Source organism: Mobula hypostoma, chromosome 2, assembly GCF_963921235.1.
Source record: "Mobula hypostoma chromosome 2, sMobHyp1.1, whole genome shotgun sequence".
Lineage (NCBI taxonomy): Eukaryota > Metazoa > Chordata > Chondrichthyes > Myliobatiformes > Myliobatidae > Mobula > Mobula hypostoma.
In genome coordinates, this window is record NC_086098.1 from 64,607,495 (window position 1) to 64,630,632 (window position 23,138).

Genomic DNA, 23,138 nt, shown 5'->3' on the forward strand with positions numbered 1-23,138 from the left:
GTGAACCAATCTTTCACATACAGGATAGCCAGGAAGAAGCTGAAGAATACTTAGGAGAGCTAGAACAAATTGGTGCTAAGAAAGAAGATAGCACTTTTGAAAAACATTAGATAGGTCTCCGGGGCCAGAAGGCAGAGGCTGGTAGTAGGCAGGAGTGTATTCTGCCTGGAGGGAGGTGATCAGTGGCATTCCACAGTGACCTACTCTGAGACCCCTGCTCTCTGTGATTTTTATAAATAGCTTGGATGAGTAAGTGGAAGTGCAGGTTAGTAAGTTTACAGATGACACTAAGGTTAGTGGAGTTGTGGATGATGTGGAGCTGTTGCTGTAGATTGCAACAGGGTATCGACAGAATGCAGAGCTGAACTGAGAAGTGGCAGGCGGAATTCATCACAGAACAGTGTGACGTGAATCATTCTGGAAGGTTGAATTTGAAAGCAGAATACAGGGGTAATGGCAGAATTCTTAGCAGTGTGGAGGAACAGAGGGATTTTGGGGTCCACATCCATAGATCCCTCAAAGTTGCCAAAATTCAAAGTAAAATTTATTATCAGAATACATAACGTCAGCACAAACAACCGTGAGATTCTTTTTCTGCAGGCATGCTTAGCAAATCTATTGAACAGTGACTGTAAACAACAGGAATTATTAACTAAACAAACTGCAAATGCAGACATAAATAAATAGCAATAAATAATGAGCATGAAGTAACAATATAACAGAGTCCTTAAATGAGTGTAGCTATCCTCTTTTGTTCAAGGGCCTGATGGCTGAGGGGTAGTAACTGTTCTTGAACCTGGTGGTGTGAGTCCTGAGGCTCCTGTACCTTCTATCTGACGGCAGCAGCAAGAAAAGATCATGACCTGGGTGGTGAGGATCTTTGACGATGGATGCTACTTTTCTACAGCAATGTTTCATGTAGATGGGCTCATTCGTTGGGAGAGTTTTACCTGTGATGTACTGGGCTGAATCTACTACCTTTTGAAGGATTTTCCACTCAAAGGCATTGGTGTTCCCATACCAGGCTGTAATGCAGCCAGTCAGCACACTTTCCACCACATATCTACAGAAGTTTGCCAAGATTTTCGCTGGCATGCCGAATCTCCGCAGAATCCTGAGGAAGTAGAAGTGCTTCGCAATAGTATTAATATGATGGGTCCAGGACAGGTCCTCTGAGATAATGCCACCCAGGAATTTAAGGTTACTAACCCTCTCCACCTCTGATCCTCCTATGAATACTGGCTTATAGAACCTCTGATTTCCCTCTCCGGAAGTCTACTATCAGTATCAATTCTATCAAATTGCCGTGCAAGTTGATGGAGTTGTTAAGAACATGTATGATGTGTTGGCCATCATTAGTTGGGGGACTGAGTTCAAGTGCCCCAGGGTAATGTTACAGCTCTATAAAACCCTGGTTAGACCTCATTTGAAATAATTCTGGTTGCTTCATTATAGGAAGGATATGGAAGCTTTAGAGATGGTGCAGGTAAGATTTATCAGGACGCTGACTGGACAAGGGGGCATGTCTTATGATGCAAGCTATGGCTTTTCTCTCTGGAGTGATGGAGGGTGAGAGGTGTCTTGATATAGGTGTACAAGATGATAAGAGGCATAAGTAGACAGCCAGAGACTTTTTCCAAGGGCAGAAATGGCTAATACAAGGCAGCATAATTGTAAGGTGATTGGAAGAAAGTGTAAGGGGGTTATTAGAGGTTAGTTCTTCATAAAGAGAGCGGTGGGTGTGGAATGTCCTGCCAGGGGTAGTGGTAGAGACAGATATATTAGGGACATTTTTGAAAATCTTAGATGGACATGGATGATAGAAAAATGGAAGGTAATGTAGGAGGAAAGAGTTAGTTTGATCTTAGAGTAGGTTCAAAGGTTGGCACAGCATAGTGGGACAAAGGGCCTTTACTATGCTGTAGTGTTCTATGTTCTGTGTTAACACTGAACCAGCCTTGAACCATCTAGTAATGGGAACAATGGTCTCATTTTTTGTCTTGTCTAAACCAGTCATGTTCTGGATGTTCCATTAAACACCTGCCAAGGAAAGCAACCACACTACATCCAGTCTCCACAAAGTTAGCCTTTCCCTGTTCTCAAACCTTTCTGAATAGATCACGAATCCCTAACTTAACCAAATAATTCTTTCATTATCTGTGTGTTCTAATCCATTCACTTGCTACTCATCAGCTCAGCATCCACCTCCAGCCCAACAAACTGCAGAACTCAGGTGACTCTCCAGTTCCTGCGTATTGTGTATCTTCTTGCCTTAAGCAATTTGGGGCTTACAATTTCTCTACATTGTTACTTCCTTCAAGACAATACCCGACATCTGTTCTCCTGCTCCAATGTTCTGCATTCCAAAGAAATAGCTTTCCTTTTTGTCTCACATTTTGACTGTTTATACTCCTGCATTGAAAATCCATTTGGCATACACTTTTTGTTGGTCTTGTGAGTAACCACAGTCTCCCTATTTTTGTGTCATTTCTGAAATCTTGTTTTCTACACACAAAAAACTAGATTATTTGTACACTCATAGTTATGGTTTTAGCAGAGATACCATTGTTTACATCCTCTCATCTTGAAATATATACAAGTCATCTGGCAGCAAGTCAATGCATAAAGCATGCAGACATGATCAAGAGATTCAGTTGTTGTTCAGACCAAACATCAGAAAGGGGAAGAAATGTGACCGAAGTGACTTTGACCATGGAATGCTTGTTGGCGTCAGACAGTGTGGTTTGAGTATCTCAGAAACTGCTGCTCTCCTGGGATTTTCACAACAGTCTAAAGTTTACAGAACAAAAAAAACCACTGAGCAGCAGTTCTGTGGGCAAGAATGCCTTGTTAATGAGAGAGGCCAGAGGAGAATGGCCAGACAGGTCAAGCTGACAGGAAGGCAACTTTACGACAGTGGTGAGCAAAAGAGTATCTCTGAATGCACAACAGAATGAACCTTGAGGTGGATGGGCTACAGCAGAAGACTACAAATGTACACTTTATTAGGTACAGGAGGTAACTAATAAGGTGGCCTCCAATTGTATCTCATCACATTCTTTTTTAGTAACCTACTTTGTCTCTACTTTGATTCTACTACATACTCAAAGAACACGATACCTTATTCAGATAATACACTTTCTTCTCATCTACAATGAATCAAGATATTTAATCATGCAGATGATGGAAATGTGAAGTCTTAATGAAAGAAATAGCAAGAGGTTTCACAGCCCATTGTGCTACCGTTCTATAATTTATGAGCTGATTTTGTGTCTGGTCCACTTCTCAGCCCAATCCCCATTTCCTCAGTTTCTTAAACTTATCACTTCTGACCCCAAACATTATTCCTGACTCCCATCAGGCAAAAGATATTAAAGCCTGGAAGTGCACAACAGAAGGCTCAAGGACAGCTTCTATCCGAATGGTATAAGACTACTGAAAGTCTGTTTGTATGATAATATGGACTCTGGATCCCACAATCTACCTTGTTACGGTCTTGTGTCTTATTGTCTGTCTGCATTGCACCTTATCTGTAACATTTTATTATGCATTTGATTATTGTTTTTCCCTTGTACTACCTCCATGTGCCAGATGTTATGCAGTGATATGTACAATATCGATGGCATGCAGAACAATTTTTCTCTGTACCTCAGTAGGTAACACTAAACCAAGAAGTTTAGAAGTTTCTCATTTTAGACTTCCATGGTTTGTCTATTCTCTTATGGCCTGGTCTTGTTTTGGAGCTTACAACTAGAAGAAGTATCTACCCTGTAGCTGCTCTCAGAATTCTTCATGCCTCCCCCAGTCTCAAACTCCAGCAAGTGTAGCCTTCACACTTCATAAGAATCCCTCATTTTACATTCCAGGAATCAAGATGGTGAATTGTATCTTCCCTAGATACAAACTCCAAATTGCACATTGTACTCAAAGTGAGATCTGACCAAAGCCCTGTATTATCTCAGCAAAACTTCACTAGCAACAAAAATGCTGTTTGTCTTCCGTTCCTGATGGTACAACTTTTGGATCCTGTGAATGAGCATACTGTTATCCCCTTACATCTCTACTCAGAAGTTTTTCTTTAAAATCCTCATTACCAAAATGTGTAATTTCACATTTGACCACATTATACGCCACCTGCCACCTTCCTGTCCACTAACATAACATTAATGTTTTCAATTTTGCAGATCATTTTCTTTTATCTTCCTCAAAGCTCACTTTCTGAAATAGATCAGTAAACTGAATCATTAAGTGTATTACATGCAAGCCTTTAATATAATCTGAAAACAATCAAAGGTCCCATCCCAATCTCTGTTGCACACCATAAAAACTGACTGTAAAAGCTTTTATAGATATGTGAAAAGAAAAAGATTGGTTAAGACAAATGTAGGTCCCCTACAGACAGAAATAGGTGAATTGATTATGGGGAGCAAGGACATGGCAGACCAATTGAATAACTACTTTGGTTCTGTCTTCACTAAGGAGGACATAAATAATCTTCTGGAAATAGTGGGGGACAGAGGGTCCAGTGAGATGGAGGAACTGAGGGAAATACATGTTAGTAGGGAAGTGGTGTTAGGTAAATTGAAGGGATTAAAGGCAGATAAATCCCCAGGGCCAGATGGTCTGCATCCCAGAGTGCTTAAGGAAGTAGCACAAGAAATAGTGGATGCATTTGTGATAATTTTTCAAAACTCTTTAGATTCTGGACTAGTTCCTGAGGATTGGAGGGTGGCTAATGTAACCCCATTTTTTAAAAAAGGAGGGAGAGAGAAACCTGGGAATTATAGACCGGTTAGCCTGACATCAGTGGTGGGGAAAATGCTGAGTCAGTTATCAAAGATGTGATAACAGCACATTTGGAAAGCGGTGAAATCATCAGACAATGTCAGCATGAATTTGTGAAAGGAAAATCATGTCTGATGAATCTCATAGAATTTTTTGAGGATGTAACTAGTAGAGTGGATAGGGGAGAACCAGTAGATGTGGTATATTTGGATTTTCAAAAGGCTTTTGACAAGGTCCCACACAGGAGATTGGTGTGCAAACTTAAAGCACATGGTATTGGGGGTAAGGTATTGATGTGGATAGAGAATTGGTTGGCAGACAGGAAGCAAAGAGTGGGAATAAATGGGACCTTTTCAGAATGGCAGGCAGTGACTAGTGGGGTACCGCAAGGCTCAGTGCTGGGACCCCAGTTGTTTACAATATATATTAATGACTTAGACAAGGGAATTAAATGCAGCATCTCCAAGTTTGCGGATGACACGAAGCTGGGCGGCAGTGTTAGCTGTGAGGAGGATGCTAAGAGGATGCAGGGTGACTTGGATAGGTTAGGTGAGTGGGCAAATTCATGGCAGATGCAATTTAATGTGGATAAATATGAGGTTATCCACTTTGGCGGCAAAAACAGGAAAACAGATTATTATCTGAATGGTGGCCAATTAGGAAAAGGGGAGGTGCCACGAGACCTGGGTGTCATTATACACCAGTCATTGAAAGTGAGCATGCAGGTACAGCAAGCGGTGAAAAAGGCGAATGGTATGCTGGCATTCATAGCAAGAGGATTCGAGTACAGGAGCAGGGAAGTACGACTGCAGTTGTACAAGGCCTTGGTGAAACCACACCTGGAGTATTGTGTGCAGTTTTGGTCCCCTAATCTGAGGAAAGACATCCTTGCCATAGAGGGAGTACAAAGAAGGTTCACCAGATTGAAAGACTGGATCGACTAGGCTTATACTCATTGGAATTTAGAAGATTGAGGGGGGATCTTATTGAAACATATAAAATCCTAAAGGGATTGGACAGGCTAGATGCAGGAAGATTGTTCCCGATGTTGGGGAAGTCCAGAATGAGGGGTCACAGTTTGAGGATAAAGGGGAAGCCTTTTAGGACCGAGATGAGGAAAAACTTCTTCATGCAGAGAGTGGTGAATCTGTGGAATTCTCTGCCACAAGAAACAGTTGAGGCCAGTTCATTGGCTATATTTAAGAGGGAGTTAGATATGGCCCTTGTGGCTAAAGGGATCAGAGGGTATAGGGGGAAGGCTGGTACAGGGTTCTGAGTTGGATGATCAGCCATGATCGTACTGAATGGTGGTGCAGGCTCGAAGGGCCAAATGGCCTACTCCTGCACCTATTTTCTATGTTTCTATGTTTACCATCAGTTACAGAACAAAACTGACAACAGTTCATTCTTTCTTTCTGTCCTTAATAAACCTTGTTCCAAATGTGATCAACAATCCCATGATTCTTTCTTTTGAGGTAGCTTTAAATGCCTTTTGAAAACCTAGACATGCTACATCCACTGGTTCCCCTTTATCAAGCATGCCGGGACTTCTCTCAATAAATTATAAGATTATTAAAAGCAACTTTCCTTTCATGAAACAGTGCAAAATGTTTCCAATCACATTAATCACAAGAGATAACTGCAAATACTTCTATTTGTATTTTCCAGCATCCACGCTTCCCGATAAAAATCAGTGTCTTGGACTGCACTTAAATTAAGACGACTGAGTAGCTACTGTACTTCCCTCCCTTTTCTGAGGAGGCTGAGCCTGCAGTGGGATACATGTAAACCATCTGAGTTAAGATCAGCTAACTCATCACTGCACTCATGACCATGCCTTTAACTATCTCTTTATGAGCATCTTCATAAAGAAGGAAATACTTTGCCTCCCTAACTTGTATAGGGAACTACACGTCAGTCTTGTGATCAATGCACTAATTTACCTTTTTAAAAAAAAAAGACCAAGAGAAGCACTTTTAAATGTCCTACTTTCCAAATACGAAGGCTATACTGAATATAACCTTAATTTCATCTTTCACAACCCACATAAGCAATTCCATGGCTTAAGGCTATTCATCAGATGCAGGCATGGGGAACCCAGTAACCTTCTTCTAGATTTTAGCCTGCAATCATGCAAGTACATTGCAAGGCAGCATGCAAAAGGAGCAATTTTCTGAGCATTCAAATGAACGAATACAAGTCCACCCAATTCAGAAAGGGATCTTTGTTATAATTTTAAAAGCATGTATTTAATGAAATGAATAGATCTTGTCTAAAAGTACTACATCAAAGCTGACCCTTCTCACCACCTGGTACTGCAGTCCAAAACAATCTTTGTTCCTTGCTGACATGTAATGCTGTTTCAAGGCAGTAGCAGGCACCGCATCATAACATTTTTAATACTTTTTTTTCAGCTATTCATATGGAACTTTAAAGAATTTTTGGATTCAGCTGGATGAAAAACAATAATTGATGAACTTTCATAGAAGATACTTACTTATGCATGTGGCCTGCCCCAACAATGACCATAATGTAGTAAGAAATTCCAGTCTGAAGAATAAAATGCAAAGCATACCTGAAGGAAAAATACATCATAATGATTATGGATGAACAATACAACATGGAGTCAGAACAAAACAAAGTGACACTTAGGATAATCAAATAGTTAGCTACATACAAAATTAAATAATTCAATATACAGTATTTAATTGTTAAAACAAGTGCAGAGAAGCACCAACATTTATGAGACTTGAGAAAGAGCATGATATGGTGAAGGCCGTCAAGAAAACATTGTCAACATTTTCCCTCATTATTACCCGTCCACCTCTGGCTTGGATTCATTATAAAATTACCATTGTTTTCTTTCTTCTCTCCATCCTCTTAAGTTTTATATGCTGAAACAGTATGCTGTTTTTAGTGGCTAACATTGGATGTGATTCTGAATAATCTAATCAAAAATCAAATCAGTAGCTTAATATTTCAGCAATGGGTCTAGCCAAGGGATAGATTATTTTGTTCACCTACCTGATCATGATGCAATTTTGTTAGCACTTTTTATGAAAATCATTTCGTTTTGTTAATAGTCTCACTTTATCCTTTCAGGGGTGGTAGTGGGGATAAACTCCAACTACCTATTAAATGCTCCCAATGCCTTGCATGACAAATAGCCTCTGACAAACAAGTCCAGCTCCTGGCCTTCACGTGTGGCTTAGGTACTAAGCCTGGCAGAACTATTTCTACTGAAAGGAAAAACGGCAAGTATGCGGGTTACTGGCGCCTTAAAACCAGTCGCTTCGGGCAGATAGGGTTCACTAGTTGTGGTTGGCAGCTCAGCGAGAAGAAGAAAAACTCTGATCTCAAATCTCTGCTGCCTTGTGCCTATCCCCATTTACGGGGAAGGCTTTGGGAGTAAACCCCAAGGAAATATCCGAAGCTGGAGTCCTTAATGCAGTCCTACGTTGAGATCAATGCTGACGGGCGACACCTGTGATGCAGCTGGTGCCAAAGTGTCTCAGTTTCTGCCTTTCCTTTGGATTCATCAGCCGCAGGGAGAGGGGAGCCAGTTACGTGGGTAACAGCTTGCTCTCCATATCTCACTGACGGAGCTTGTGTATCATGTAGACAGATGGGACATAACATCCTTGGTCAATCCCAACCAACAGGATATTCCAATGTTGGATAAGGATGAAAGCATCCCAAATACTCAATACATTTAAGTCAAATACTAATTTTGGAGATGTCTTATTACAATGCCACCATTTACAAAACACAACGCAGCACTTCAGAAATCTGTGTCGGGTTAGTCAACAGCATGTAAAAGATCATGCGTCCCCTTTAGGTAGGAGGAAGGCAGGGAAAATTGTTTGACATATTACACCCAGATTCCACGCTTGCTCATAGCACCTCAACGGTGAAGAAAGTATGATGATTCATTTCATTAATTGAATATTTATTTCAAAGAAATGCAGAACCAATCTGCCAGAAGCAATTAAAGGGCTCAACAGTAAACTGCATTATTCAATTATCATTTGGAAAAGGTTAACTTTAAAGATTAGCTTTCCTTGTCATACGTACATTGAACCAGACAATGAAATGCATTGCTTGCGTCAAATCATCAGAGTATGTTGAGTGTGGCCACGGATCGGGCACTGACATAGCATGCCCACAGTTTACTAACCCTAATCAAACGTCTTTAGGAATGCGGCAGAAAACCTGAGCTCCTGGAAGAAACCCACATGGTTACGGGAAGCACGTACAAATTCCATACAGACAAAGGCGGTAATCAAACTTTGATCTTACAGCTAGCACTGTAAAGTACTACGCTAGCTGCAATGCTACCATACCATCCCCCTTTGCTACTGTGCCCCCATATACACATGTAAATATTATAAAACCCCAATGCAAAACACTGCAACTCAGTGGGAGAAAGGAAATTATAGGATCAGTATAAACTTCTCATGCATCATAAGGGTGATGGAAAAAGTGTTTGCTAAATTTATTCTATTTTTCACTTGAAAACACCAGTAATTCTTAATAGTGTAATAATTATCACTCCAGCCCATTAAAAATCACTGAATTTAGCAAAGTTTTAATTTATCTAAGTGGTTGGCTACGTCGATTATCTGCTCATTACATAGCCTCACCGAATCATAACATCAAATACAGCAGGCTTTCCAAAAGCTACCTTACCAAAGCCTACCAGGCAAACTGTATTTTGATCATGTAACGCAAAATTGAGCAAGTGATCTGTTTCACGGACATAATATCTGCACTCCCTTTACATTAACCTCTGCTGTCACAAGGGCAGGAATGGCTGCTGCATGATCCAGGGTTTAGATATTTCAAAAGGTTCAGGGAGGGAGGTAAAAGAGGTGTAGAAATGGCTTTGCTAATCAGGGATAGTATTACAGTTGCAGGAATGGAGTATACCATGGTGGGATTGTTAACTGCGTTACTGTGGGTGGAAGTCAGAAAAAGGAATAAGACCATAAGACATACAAGCAGAATTAGGCCATTTGGCCCATCGAGTCTGCTCCACCATTTCATCATGGCTGATCCAATTTTCCTCTTAGCCCCAATCTCCTTCCTTCTTCCCATATCACTTCAGGCCCTGACCAATCAAGAATCTATCAACCTCTGCTTTAAATACACATTAAAAACTAGGCCTTCACAGCTGTCTGTGGCAAAGAAATCCACAGATTCACCACTCTCTGGTGAAAGAGATTCCTCACTTTCATTCTAAAAACACACCCTTCTATTCGGAGGCTGTGTCCTCTGGCCTTTAACTCTCTCACCAGAGGAAACATCCTCTCCACATCTACTCTATCAAGGCCTTTCACCATTCGATGGGTTTCAATGAGGTCACCCCTCATTCTTCAGAATTCCAGCGAATACAGGCCTAGACTCATCAAACATTCTTCATATGACAAACCATTCAATCCTTCAATCATTTTTGTGAAACCCCATTGAAACACCTCCAGTTTCAGTACATCCTTTCTAAGATGAAGGGCCTAAAACTGCTCACAGTAATCCAAGTGAGGCCTCACCAGTGCTTTATAAAGTCTCAACATTACATCCTTGCTTTTACATTCTAGTCCTCTTGAAATGAATGCTAACATCACATTTGCTTTCCTCACCACAAACTCAGCCTACAAATTAACCTTTAGGGAATCCTGCGCAAAGACTCCCAAGTTCCTTCGCACCTCAGATTTTGTATTTTCTCTCCATTTAGAAAATTGTCAACCCTTTCATTTCTTCTACCAAAGTGCATGACCATACACTTTCCGACACTGTATTCCACCTGCCATTTCTTTGCCCATTCTCCTGATCTGTCCAAGTCCTTCTGTAGCCTCTTTGCTTCCTCAAAACTACCTGCCCCTCCACCCATCTTCATATCATCTGCAAACTTTGCAACAAAGCCATCAGTTCCATCATTCAAATCATTAACATATAACATTAAAAAAAACAGTCCCAACACAGACATCTGTGGAACACCACTAGTCACCGGCAGCCAACCAGAAATGGCGCCCTTTATTCCCACTCTTTGTATTTCTGCCAATCAGCCACTGCTTTATCATTGCCAGAATCTTTCCTGTAATACCATAGGCTCGTAGGTTGTTAGAAGGGTAACTCTGCAGGTATGAGACATAAATTAGCTAAGATAGACTGGCAAATGATACTTAAAGGGTTGACAGTGGATATGCAATGGCAAGAATTTAAAGATCGCATGGATGAACTACAACAATTGTTCATCCCAGTTTGGTAAAAGAATAAACCAGGGAAGGTAGTGCACCTTTGGCTGACGAGGGAAATTAGGGATAGTACCAATTCCAAAGAAGAAACATACAAATTAGCCAGAAAAAGCGGCACACCTGAGGACTGGGAGAAATTCAGATTCCAGCAGAGGAGGACAAAGGGCTTAATTAGGAAAGGGAAAAAAGATTATGAGAGAAAGTTGGCAAGGAACATAAAAACTGACTGTAAAAGCTTTTATAGATATGTGAAAAGAAAAAGATTGGTTAAGACAAATGTAGGTTCCTTACAGTCAGAAACAGGTGAATTGATCATGGGGAACAAGGGCATGGCAGACCAATTGAATAACTACTTTGGTTCTGTCTTCACTAAGGAGGACATAGATAATCTTCCGGAAATAGTAAGGGACAGAAGGTCCAGTGAGATGGAGGAACTGAGGGAAATACATGTTAGTAGGGAAGTGGTGTTAGGTAAATTGAAGGGATTAAAGGCAGATAAATCCCCAGGGCCAGATGGTCTGCATCCCAGAGTGCTTAAGGAAGTAGCCCAAGAAATAGTGGATGCATTTGTGATAATTTTTCAAAACTCATTAGATTCTGGATTAGATCCTGAGGATTGGCTAATGTAACCCCGCTTTTTAAAAAAAAGAGGGAGAGAGAAACTGGGGAATTATAGACCAGTGAGCCTGACATCGGTGGTGTGGAAAATGCCAGAGTCAGTTATCAAAGATGTGATAACAGCACACTTGGAAAGCGGTGAAATCATCGGACAAAGTCAGCATGGATTTGTGAAAGGAAAATCATGTCTGACGAATCTCAGAATTTTTTGAGGATGTAACTAGTAGAGTGGATAGGGGAGAACCAGTGGATGTGGTATATTTGGATTTTCAAACGGCTTTCGACAAGGTCCCACACGGGAGATTAGTGTGCAAACTTAAAGCACACGGTATTTGGGGTATGGTATTGATGTGAATAGAGTATTGGTTGGCAGACAGGAAGCAAAGAGTGGGAATAAATGGGACCTTTTCAGAATGGCAGGCAGTGACGAGTGGGGTACCGCAAGGCTCAGTGCTGGGACCCCAGTTGTTTACAATATATATTAATGACTTAGACGAGGGAATTAACTGCAGCATCTCCAGGTTTGCGGATGACACGAAGCTGGGCGGCAGTGTTAGCTGTGAGGAGGATGCTAAGAGGATGCAGGGTGACTTGGATAGGTTAGGTGAGTGGGCAAATTCATGGCAGATGCAATTTAATGTGGATAAATGTGAGGTTATCCACTTTGGTGGCAAGAACAGGAAAACAGATTATTATCTGAATGGTGGCCAATTAGGAAAAGGGGAGGTGCAACGAGACCTGGGTGTCATTGTACACCAGTCATTGAAAGTTGGCATGCAGGTACAGCAGGAGGTGAAAAAGGCGAATGGTATGCTGGCATTCATAGCAAGAGGATTCGAGTACAGGAGCAGGGAGGTACTACTGCAGTTGCACAAGGCCTTGGTGAGACCACACCTAGAGTATTGTGTGCAGTTTTGGTCCCCTAATCTGAGGAAAGACATTCTTGCCATAGAGGGGGTACAAAGAAGGTTCACTAGATTGATTCCTGGGATGGCAGGACTTTCATATGATGAAAGGCTGGATCGACTAGGCTTATACTCTCTGGAATTTAGAAGATTGAGGGGGGATCTGATTGAAACGTATAAAATTCTAAAGGGATTGGACAGGCTAGATGCAGGAAGATTGTTCCCGATGTTGGGGAAGTCCAGAACGAGGGGTCACAGTTTGAGGATAAAGGGGAAGCCTTTTAGGACCGAGATGAGGAATAACTTCTTCACACAGAGAGTGGTGAATCTGTGCAATTCTCTGCCACAGGAAACAGTTGAGGCCAGTTCATTGGCTATATTTAAGAGGGGGTTAGATAAGGCCCTTGTGGTTAGAGGGATCAGGGGGTATGGAGAGAAGGCAGGTATAGGGTTCTGAGGTGGATGATCAGCCATGATCGTAATGAATGGCGGTGCAGGCTCGAAGGGCCGAAAGGCCTACTCCTGCACCTATTTTCTATGTTAAGCAGTCTCAGGTGTGGCACTTTGTCAAAGGCCTTCTGAAAATCCAAGTACACAAGGTCAACTGACGCTTTTTCGTCTATCCTGCTTATTTCTTCAAAGAATTTCAACAGATTTGTCAGGCAAGATTTTCCCCATGAAGAAACCATGATGACTACAGCCTATTTTATCATGTGCCTCCAAGTACCCCGAGATCTCACCCTTAATAATCAATTCCAACATCATCCCAACATCTAAGGTCAAACTAACTGGCCTATAGTTTCCTTTCTTCTGCCTCTCTCCCTTCTTGAAGAATGGAGTGATATTTGCAATTTATCAGTCTTCCAGAACCACTCCAGAATCTAGTGATTCTTTAAAGATCATTACAAATGCATCCTGATCTCTTCAACTACCCATTTCAGAACATTGGGGTATACACCATCTGGTCCAGGTGACTTATCTGCCTTCAGATCTTTCAGTTTCCTGAGAACCTTCTCCCTAGTTATGGTAACATCACACACTTCATGACCCCTGACACCTGGAACTTCCACCATACTGTTTTCCACTGTGGACACTGATGTAAAATACTTATTCAGTTCATCAGCAATTTCATTGTCCCCCATTATTACCTCGCCAGCATAACTTTCCAGTGGTCTCGCCTCTCTTTTACATTTTATTTATCTGAATAGGCTTTTGGTATCTTCTTTATGAAGCAATCACTCTGTTGAGGTTATTCTAGACACCCTCCCTCCAATAGCAACAGAGACACTGACAAACAGCTCAGGAGGCAGGGTAACCATAAAATAAATGGTAGGGTTGTTAGTATAGTGGACTTCAACTTCCCTGATATTGATTGGCAACTCCTTAGTGCAAAAGATTTAGATGAGGTGATATTTGTTAGGTATACGCAGGAAGAATTCCTGGTACAAGATGTAGACAGATCAATTGAAGGAGAGGCCATACTGGACCTGGTGCTCGACAACGAACTAAATTAGGCATCGGATCTCTCTGTGGGTAAGCATTTCAGTGACAATGATCACAACTCCCTGACCTTTACCATAGCCCTGGAGAGAGATAGGAGCAGATGGCATGGGAGAGTATTTAATTGGGGAGAGGGGATTTTGATGATCTTAGGCAGGAACTTGAGAATGTAAATTGGGAATAGACCTACTCAGGGAGAAGTGCAGAAATGTGGAGGTTGTTTAGGGCCCACTTGTTGGGGATTCTGGATAGGTTTGTCCCAATGATGCAGAGAAAGGATGGTAATGTGTAGGAACTATGCTTGACCAAAAATGTGGAAAATCTTATCACGAGAAATAAGGAAGTTTACTTAAGGTTTGGGAAGCAGAGATCAAACAGGGCACTGGAAAGTTACCAGATAGCTAGGAACAAACTGAAGAATGGACTTAGGAGAGCTAGAGGTAGCATGAAAAGGCTTTGGCGAGTAGGATTAAGGAAAATTTCTGTAGAAGGCAGAGGGTAGTTGTAGATGAAGCATATTCTGCCTGGAAGTTGATGAACAGTGGTGTTCTGCAAGGACCTGTTCTGGGATGCCTGCTCTTTATGACTTTTACAATTGACTTGGATGAGGAAGTGGAAGGGTGGGTTAGCAAGTTTGTAGATGACACAAGGTTGGTAGAGTTGTGGATAGTGTTACAATAGGACATTGACAGAATGCAGAGCTGGGCTGAGAAGTGGTAGATCGAGTTTAACCTGGAAAAGTATGAAGTGCTTCATTTTGGAAGGGCAAATTTGAAGGGGGACTACAAGGTTAATGGCAAGATTCTTAACAGTGTAGATCTTGGGGTACACATCCATAGATTCTCTCAAAGTTGCCATGGAATTTGATAGGGTTATTAAGAAGGTGTATGGTGTGTTGGTCTTCATTAGTCAGAGCAATGAGTTCATGAGCTGCAAGGTAATGCTGCAGCTCTATAAAACCCTGGTTAGACCACCCTAGGAATATTGTCTTCAGTTCTGGTCACCTCGTTACAGGAGCCGAATTTGTCACAGGATTCCTTCTTCCAATGCCAAACTCCAAATCAGCAACATTATCCCCATTTCACTTCAAGGAGTTTTGTATGGAGTGTTGGCCTTCATTATTCGGGGGATTGCTGCAGATTTATAAAATCCTGCTCAGACCATACTTGGAATATTGTGGTCAGTGTTGGTTGCCTGATAGGAAAGATGTGGAAACTTTACGGATAGTACAGAGGAGATTTACAAGAATGCTGCCAAAATTTGAGAGCATGTCTTATAAGGCTAGGTTGAACAAGCTAGGGCATTTCTCTCTGGAGCAAAGGAAGATGAGATACGACTTGGTTGAGGTATACAAGATGATAAAAGTGGATAGCAAGACTTTTTCCCAGGGCAGAGATATCTAATATGAGGAGGCATACTTTTAAGGTGATTGGAGGAAAGTGTAGGGAGAGATGTCTGATGTAAGGTTTTTTAAAAATACAAAGAGGTGCTGAGTGCGTGGAACACCCTGCTGGGGGTATTGTTAGAAGCAGATACATTGGGGCATTTTTAAGAAATTCTTAGATAGGCACATGGATGGCAGAAAAATTGAAGTCTATGAAGGAGAGAAGGGTTAAATTGATTGTTCAAAGAAAGGTCAGCACAACATCATGGGCCAAAGGGACTGTACTATGCTGTAATGTTCTATGTTTTAACTCTGGAACGATTGTAGAGTCAGTGTTAATTGGGGCTTTTAGAGTATCAAGTCAGTCTAGCAGTCTGACCTTTCCAGATCCATAGGAATACTTGGATACAGAACCAGCTTTGACCTTGTAGCAAAGAAACTTGCTCAGTCATTGGGACAACATTCCTGGACTTCTGGATGTCCTAGCTCAAGTAATGCAATGACTCTAGGCGATAGAGGTAATGCAGTAGACTTAGTTCATAAAGCACAACTATATCTTATCCCGCTCCACAGGCATGGTTGAATTACTAACGATTAAATAAAATAGGCACGTGAAAGTTAACCATGCCAGTTCAATGGAAGAGAAGTTGAATTTACTGGGTAATTGATAATTACCCTAGGAGTCCAGTATCCACAAGCTAGGAAGGATTTAAGGTTAAAGAATTTCTCCAAGCAATCTGCAAAGGCAGAGTGCAAGTTGAGTAATCATATTGGCACCAAAAGCTAAAGCAAACAGGGAGGGGATCCTAAAGGATAAATAAGGTTAAATTATAAAACTGTGGAAGTGGAGGTGGTGGTGGATTTGAGAGGCAAAAGCTTTGATGATTCAAGAAAGGCGTGTTCAGTTGAATAAATGTTTTGGATTTCTAAGCATCTAAATGCTTGGGTGGAGAATAAATAGAGCTATCAGAGTTTAGCAACTGATACTGAGTGATGAAGGAGCTGTATGCACCAGTGATAAGCTCTACAGCAGAAAGGATAAACAGGGCTGTAGAAAGGACTTTAAACTAAAAAATGGGATGGGTTTAATGTGGAAAAATAGTGTTCATAATGGCTGCAAGATAAGTTAGAAAGGAATGATAGAAAATGCTAAGTCATAACAAACGATAAAAATGAATACTTCATATTCAGAAAAAGGCATTGAAAGACCGATGTATCCAATATACTTTTGCTTCAATTTACAAAAAAGTGTGTTGTCCAAAGAGTGAGTGAAGCACCATTAAGAAACCATTGCTGATTGCTACATGAACAAGAGGACTACCACCAGAAACTGACCATAAAATACAAGACACTGCAGCTATTAGACCTGGTAAAGAGTTGATCATGACTGGGAGAACAATATTCCCAAGGGTCTCGGCCCAAAATATTGACTGTTAATAGGACTACCTATTAAGAAAAGCAGCCAGTGCAAACACCTTGAATGGAATTAAGAAACAACAGCAAATGCAAACATCCTTCAAAACTTCTTGACACGGTAACTCAACAGCATGATGCATAAATACAGATCATGGAAGCATGTAACAAAAAAAAGAGGCATCCACATTAAGTCACAGGGTAAGGGATATAAATTAAGTGGAATCACGATCCCAATCAAGGGCTAAGAGCAGAATTGGGTCACTCAGCCCTGCCATTCTCCCTATAACCACTAACCCCCTTACCAATTGAGGACCTATCACGCTCTGCCTTAAATACACTCAAAGACTTGGTCTCCACAGATTCTCTACCCACTAGCTAAAGAAATTCATCCTTATCTCAGCATTAAAGAGATATCCCCTTTTTCCCCCTGAGACTGTCCCATTACAGGAACTCTGCTGGCCATTAGCAACAGGATTGGGCAAAATTGACAGGTTGCAAATCAATTGTAAAGCATCCAACTTCATAAATATCCTTCTAAGCTTAAAACCTTTGTAAAATTTTCTAGTGAATGTGTTATACATCATATGCATGAAGGGTTAAAATCAATATGATGGGTCCTTCAAGGATGGAAGTGTCACAGATGTAGGTGGGAAGTGACTGAACCAAGAGGAATAAATTGTCCGCCAACCTCAACTTCATTTTATCCCCCTTAGTTCAGTCCCTTCCCACCTTCACATAACACTCCACATGTTCTCAATCTCTTCAACAACTTTCAATTCCCTGGCCCTGAATGCCTCATTTTCACCATGGATGTCCAGTTCCTATATACTTCTATCCCCCACTAAAGTGGCCTTAAAGCTCCCTGCTTCTTTCTTCACAAAAGACCCAACCAGTTCCCTTTCACCCGCACTCTCTCCTAACTGGTAGAAATAGTTCTCACCCTCAATAACTTCTCCTTCGGCTCCTCCCACTTTCTACAAACTCAAAGTGTAGCCATGAGCACCTGCATGGGCCCCAGCTATGTTTGCCTTTTTACTGGGCTATATGGAACAATTCCTGCTCCAAGCCTTCTCTGGTAATGCTCCCCAACCCTTTCTGTGCTACATTGACAACTTCCACGCAACTCTTAAATTTACTTGGGTCATTTCTGACACCTTTCTCCCATTTTTCTTTCTCTCCATCTCCATCTCTAGAAACAAACCATCTACCGATATCTTTTATAAACCCGCCAATTCCCATGGCTATTTTGACTATACCTCTTCCCACACCATCTCCTATAAAAATGCCATTCCCTTTTCTAAGTTCCTTTGTCTCCATTGAATATGTTCCCAGGATGAGGCTTTCCTTTCCAAGACAGCAGAGATCTCCTTCTGCAAAAGACGGGGTTTCCCTTCCTCTGCCCTCACCCGCATCTCCTCCATTTCTCAGACATTCATACTCACCCCATATTCCCATTGCCTCAACAGTGATAGAGTTCCTCTTGTCCTCACCTGCCATCCCATGAGCTTCAACATTCAACACATTATTCTCTGCAATTCCACCATCATCAATGATATGGTGATTCATTACCACCAAACATATCTTCACATCCTCCCACCTACTCTGGTTTCCAGTGATTGTTCCCTCTGTGATTCTCTTGTCCATTCATCCTTCCCCACCAATCTCCCTCCTGGAACTTACCCCTGCAAGCGGAAGAAGTGCTACACCTGTTCATTCACCTCCTCACCATTCAAAACCCCAAACACTTTTTCCGGGCAAGACAAAACTTCACTTGTAAATCCGTTAGGTCATCTCCTGTATCCAATGCTTCCAATGCAGACTCCGCTACAATGATGAGATCTGATGTAGTTTGGGACGCTGCTTTGTCAAGTACCTCTGCTCCATCCACAAAAAGCGGAATTTTCCGGTGGCCAACCAATTTAATTCCTGTCCCCACTCCCAATCCGACACGTCATTCCATGGCCTCCTCTTCTGCCATGATGAGGTCACTCTCAGGTAGGAGAAGCAACACCACATATTCTGTCCAGGTGGTCCCTAACCCGATGGCATGGACATAGATTTCTCCAACTTCCGGTAATTTGTCCCCCCCTCTCCTTTCCCTCTTCTTCAATCTCCCAGTCTGGTCTCCTACCTCTTCTCCCCACCCATCTATCACCTCTCCCATAGTCTGCTCTACCTTCCCATCAGATTTTTTCTTCCCCAGCCCTTTACCTTTCCCACCCATCACCTTCCAGCTTCTTACTTCATCCCTACTCCTCCCACCCACCTTGCTTCACCTACCACCTTCTAGCTTATCCTCCTTCCCCTACCCCTTCTTATTCCGGCATCATCCACCTTCCTTTCCAGTCCTGATGAAGGGTCTAAGCCAGAAACTTTGAGAGATTATTCATTTCCATAGATGCTGCCTGACTTGAAAAGTGAAATTTGTCTTAAACAGTTGTGAAAGAAATTCAGCCAGTATGGTACCAGTATGTTTTGTTAATCTTTCCCTGGGAGGGACTGGTTGGTAATCTGCCTGGTTAGATGTAAAAGTGTCTTGACTTCAGCTCATGGAGGAAGAAAGAAGAGGTTAGGTTTTGGTTACATTCACCAGGGACAAAATGGCATGAATATCACTCAGCAATGGGAAGAAAACAAAATAGCTAATATTTTGTCTTGTAAACAAGCACTTCCTCATGTCCACAGATTTATTTTAGGCCCTCAGTATTTAAATCCATTACCACTTAGAGAACATTCCACCCATAGTCTCCTCCATGAAAGGGGCTCATAAGAAAATGAGGGAAAAAAAACAGGATTAGATTATTCACCCTCTCTGCTGATTTTTACCTTATCATTGGGTTCCTGCACATACCCAGTACCATTCGATCTTCTAATTATCCAAAAATCTATTAAAAAGTGTCTTGACTGTACAGTATGCCCCACTATACTGCATAGGTGGTGTTGGACTACCAAGTTTTCCAGCGATCAGATGAACCACGTAGATATCACAGTGAAGAAAGCTCACAAACTTCTTTCTACCTCCTCAGAAGGCTACAGAAATTTGGCATGCCCCTGTCACTGCCTCAGTGAAGTAGCCAGCAAAATCAAATACCTCATCCATTCCATATATTCTCTCTTCTCCCCTCTTCTATTGGACAGAAGATACAAAAGCCTGAAAGCATGTACTATCAGGATCAAGGACAGCTTCTACTCTGCTGTTATAAGACCACTCAATGGTTCATTACAACAAGGTAGATCCTTGATCTCTCAATCTACCTCATTATGATCTTGCACCTTATTATTTACAATACTGCACATTCTCTGTAGCTGTTACACTTCATTCTGCATTCTTTTATTGTTTTACCTTGTTCCTCAATGGACTGTGTAATTTGACTTATATTAACTGTGCAGGATGAGCTTTTCGATGTACACATGACAATAATAAACCTATTACAATTCTGGCAGTGATGATAGAAGCCATTCTTGGGTTGGGAGGCTCAGTAGTTGAATGACACAGAATTCAATGCTAATTCAGAATCAATCAATGATTTCTATAAGGGACCTTAATATCCAAAAATCAATCTTGAATATTTTAGCCTGTTTTGTAAATAAATTTCTTCATGGTGGTCCTGATACCTTATCTTAATATTTTATCCCTGCTTCTAAGTACCCCAGTCGGAATAAACATCCCTACAGTTCAATACAAGAATATTGGATGGTTTCAATTATATCATATTCTTCCGAATTCCAGCCAGTGTAATTTTAATATGCTGAATCACTTCTTGAAGAGTTCAAAAATAAATTACACCAAGTCTGTACCTCGCAAGACAAAACCTACAGAATTCTCAAAATAAAATGAAACATTGGTATGATAAGCAAGCTTGAGAAAGGACATATCACGAGGGAGACAAAGTGTTGGTGTTATTTCCAATGTTGACGAATCCACTCCAAGCAAAGTTTAGCGGGAGGTACGAAATAACCTCTAAAATTGATTCTTTGAATTCTGTTATTAAAACACCCGATCGATGAAAACCCACACAGGTGGTACATGTAAATATGATAAAGCGTTATTTTGATCCGGAAACGCCATCTGCGAGCGTGGTGGGAACATGTGAAACTAGGGGGCCAGAGAATCGGATAATTGACTCATCTGAGAATTTTAACAAGCCAAACATAGTCTCAGTGAGGCTTATGAACTCAGTTATTTTGGAAAACATTGATAACACATTGGTGCATTTGCAGCCAAAGCAACGACAACAACTGAAAGAATGGAATTCTAAAGTTTGAAGATTTGTTTCCCAATGTACCCAAACAAACTTTGGTCACTGCTCATGATGCAGATGTTGGTCAAGCTGACCCCATTAAGCAGCACCCCTATCACATGAACGCCGAAAAGAGTAAATTGGCTGAGCAGGAGATTGAATAGATGCTGAAAAATGGTATTATCAGGCCGTCAATATCAAATTGGGCCTCACCCTGTGTTATTGTGCCCAAACTTGATGGTAGTGTTAGATTTTGTACTGATTATAGGAAGGTAAATGCAGTAACAAAGACAGATGCTTACCCTATCCCTACGGTGGATGATTGCATTGATAAGGTTGGAAAAGCTAAATTCCTTACTAAGATTGATCTGTTAAAAGGGTATTGGTGTGTTCCATTGACGGAGAGAGGCAGAGAAATTTCTGCATTTGTGACACCTTCTGGATTGTACGAATATGATGTTTTGCTGTTTGGAATGAAAAATGCTCCAGGGACATTCCAAAGAGTGCTTAACTCTGTAATTCGAGGGTTAGAAAATACAGGTGACTATATTGACGACTTAGTCAAAAGGAGTGACACTTGGGAAGGACATGTCTCAGCAGTAGAAAAACTGTTTAACAGGCTTTCCAAGGCCAACCTTACAGTCAACTTAGCTAAGAGTGAATTTGGCCATGTCACTGTGACCTATCTTGGCTATGCAGTAGGTCAAGGCAAGCTGGCTCCTGTTCAGGCAAAAGTCCAAGCAATTGCTGAGGTTCCTGTTCCAACGGGTAAGAAAGCTCTGAGAAGGTTTTTGGGAATGGTTGGACATTAACGTAAGTTTTGTAAGAACTTTGCTGATATCGCTCTTCCCCTAACAAATCTCCTATGGAAGGGTGAGAAGTCTGATTGGACCGAACCTTGTCAGGAGGCATTTGATCGATTAAAAACTATTCTATGTCATCAACCTATGCTCAGGGCATCTGATTTTACAAAGCCACTTTCTACAGCTGTGGATGCCAGTGACGAAGCTGCCGGGGCAGTGTTATTACAAAAAGATGAAGATGGCGTTGAACATCCTGTAGCTTACTTTTCGAGGAAATTTAATGAACATCAAAGAAATTATTCCACTATAGAGAAAGAGTTGTTGTCACTCATTTTGGCTTTACAACATTTTGATGTCTATGTTTGTCCTGCACAGAAACCACTTGCGGTTTACACTGATCATAATTCGTTACTGTTTCTGTGTAAGGTAAAGGACAAAAACAGAAGGTTGTTAAACTGGAGTCTGATTTTGCAGGAATATGATATGGTAATAAAAGCATGTGAAAGGCGCAGACAATATCATTGCAGGTTGTCTGTCCAGATGCTAAGCTAAGTTCAAGAAAAAAAAAACTGGTATTTGTATACGCTTCTGCAATGTGTTACATGATAATCACAAATATATTGTTTTACATTCTATAGTTTGCAGTTAAAATTTTGCTCTTCGATCAAAATTTTCTTTTTTTTGGGGGGGGGGGGAAGTGTGATAAACCCCTAGGTTTATCTTGTTGTGGACTGTCATTTTTAAGAGAAAGTGCCTGAGTGACGTCAGCCGCCGGCTTTCTTGTCTCCTGTTTGATTCTTACTAAGAGAGAGAGAGGCGGCGCTATGGACTCTGCAGCATGTTTTGATTTAAGCAAGGACACTCACTCACATACAGTCCGTCGCAGTTGGAGTTGGACAACGGAAGGAAGCCAGTGACTGAGGGGTCACTAGCTGGAACTTTCGAGTGCCCACAAGGGTGAGTGGAGTATCAATCCAGCACATCGATAAGCGGCTACCACATTGTGTGATTGGGGCAACCTTGTGGAATCTACCTATGTGTTAACCCTTGCCTGGGTGGTAGTTCCCTTTGAAGACGGTACCCCTGTGATAAGCTACTATCGGTGATCATTTGTAAGTGGATTTGGAACGACGATGGGTAAAACCTACGGCGATTGTTATCCTGTTTACCACCGTGGAACCTGGAGAATATGACATAAATGCCTTCTCTTGACATTCACCTTGGATTACAAATCT

The 23,138-nt window shown here is 41.4% G+C and overlaps 1 protein-coding gene across 2 annotated transcripts in view; it reads right to left on the reverse strand.

Moving 5' to 3' along the window:
• mboat2b (membrane bound O-acyltransferase domain containing 2b) overlaps positions 1-23,138 on the reverse strand; it is a 181,693-nt gene that overhangs the window by 101,661 nt on the left and 56,894 nt on the right. For both annotated transcript variants that reach the window (XM_063038088.1, XM_063038095.1), the window contains exon 3: positions 7,283-7,360. In XM_063038088.1, coding sequence (XP_062894158.1) covers positions 7,283-7,360 — 78 coding nt within the window. The remainder of the gene's footprint in view (positions 1-7,282; positions 7,361-23,138) is intronic.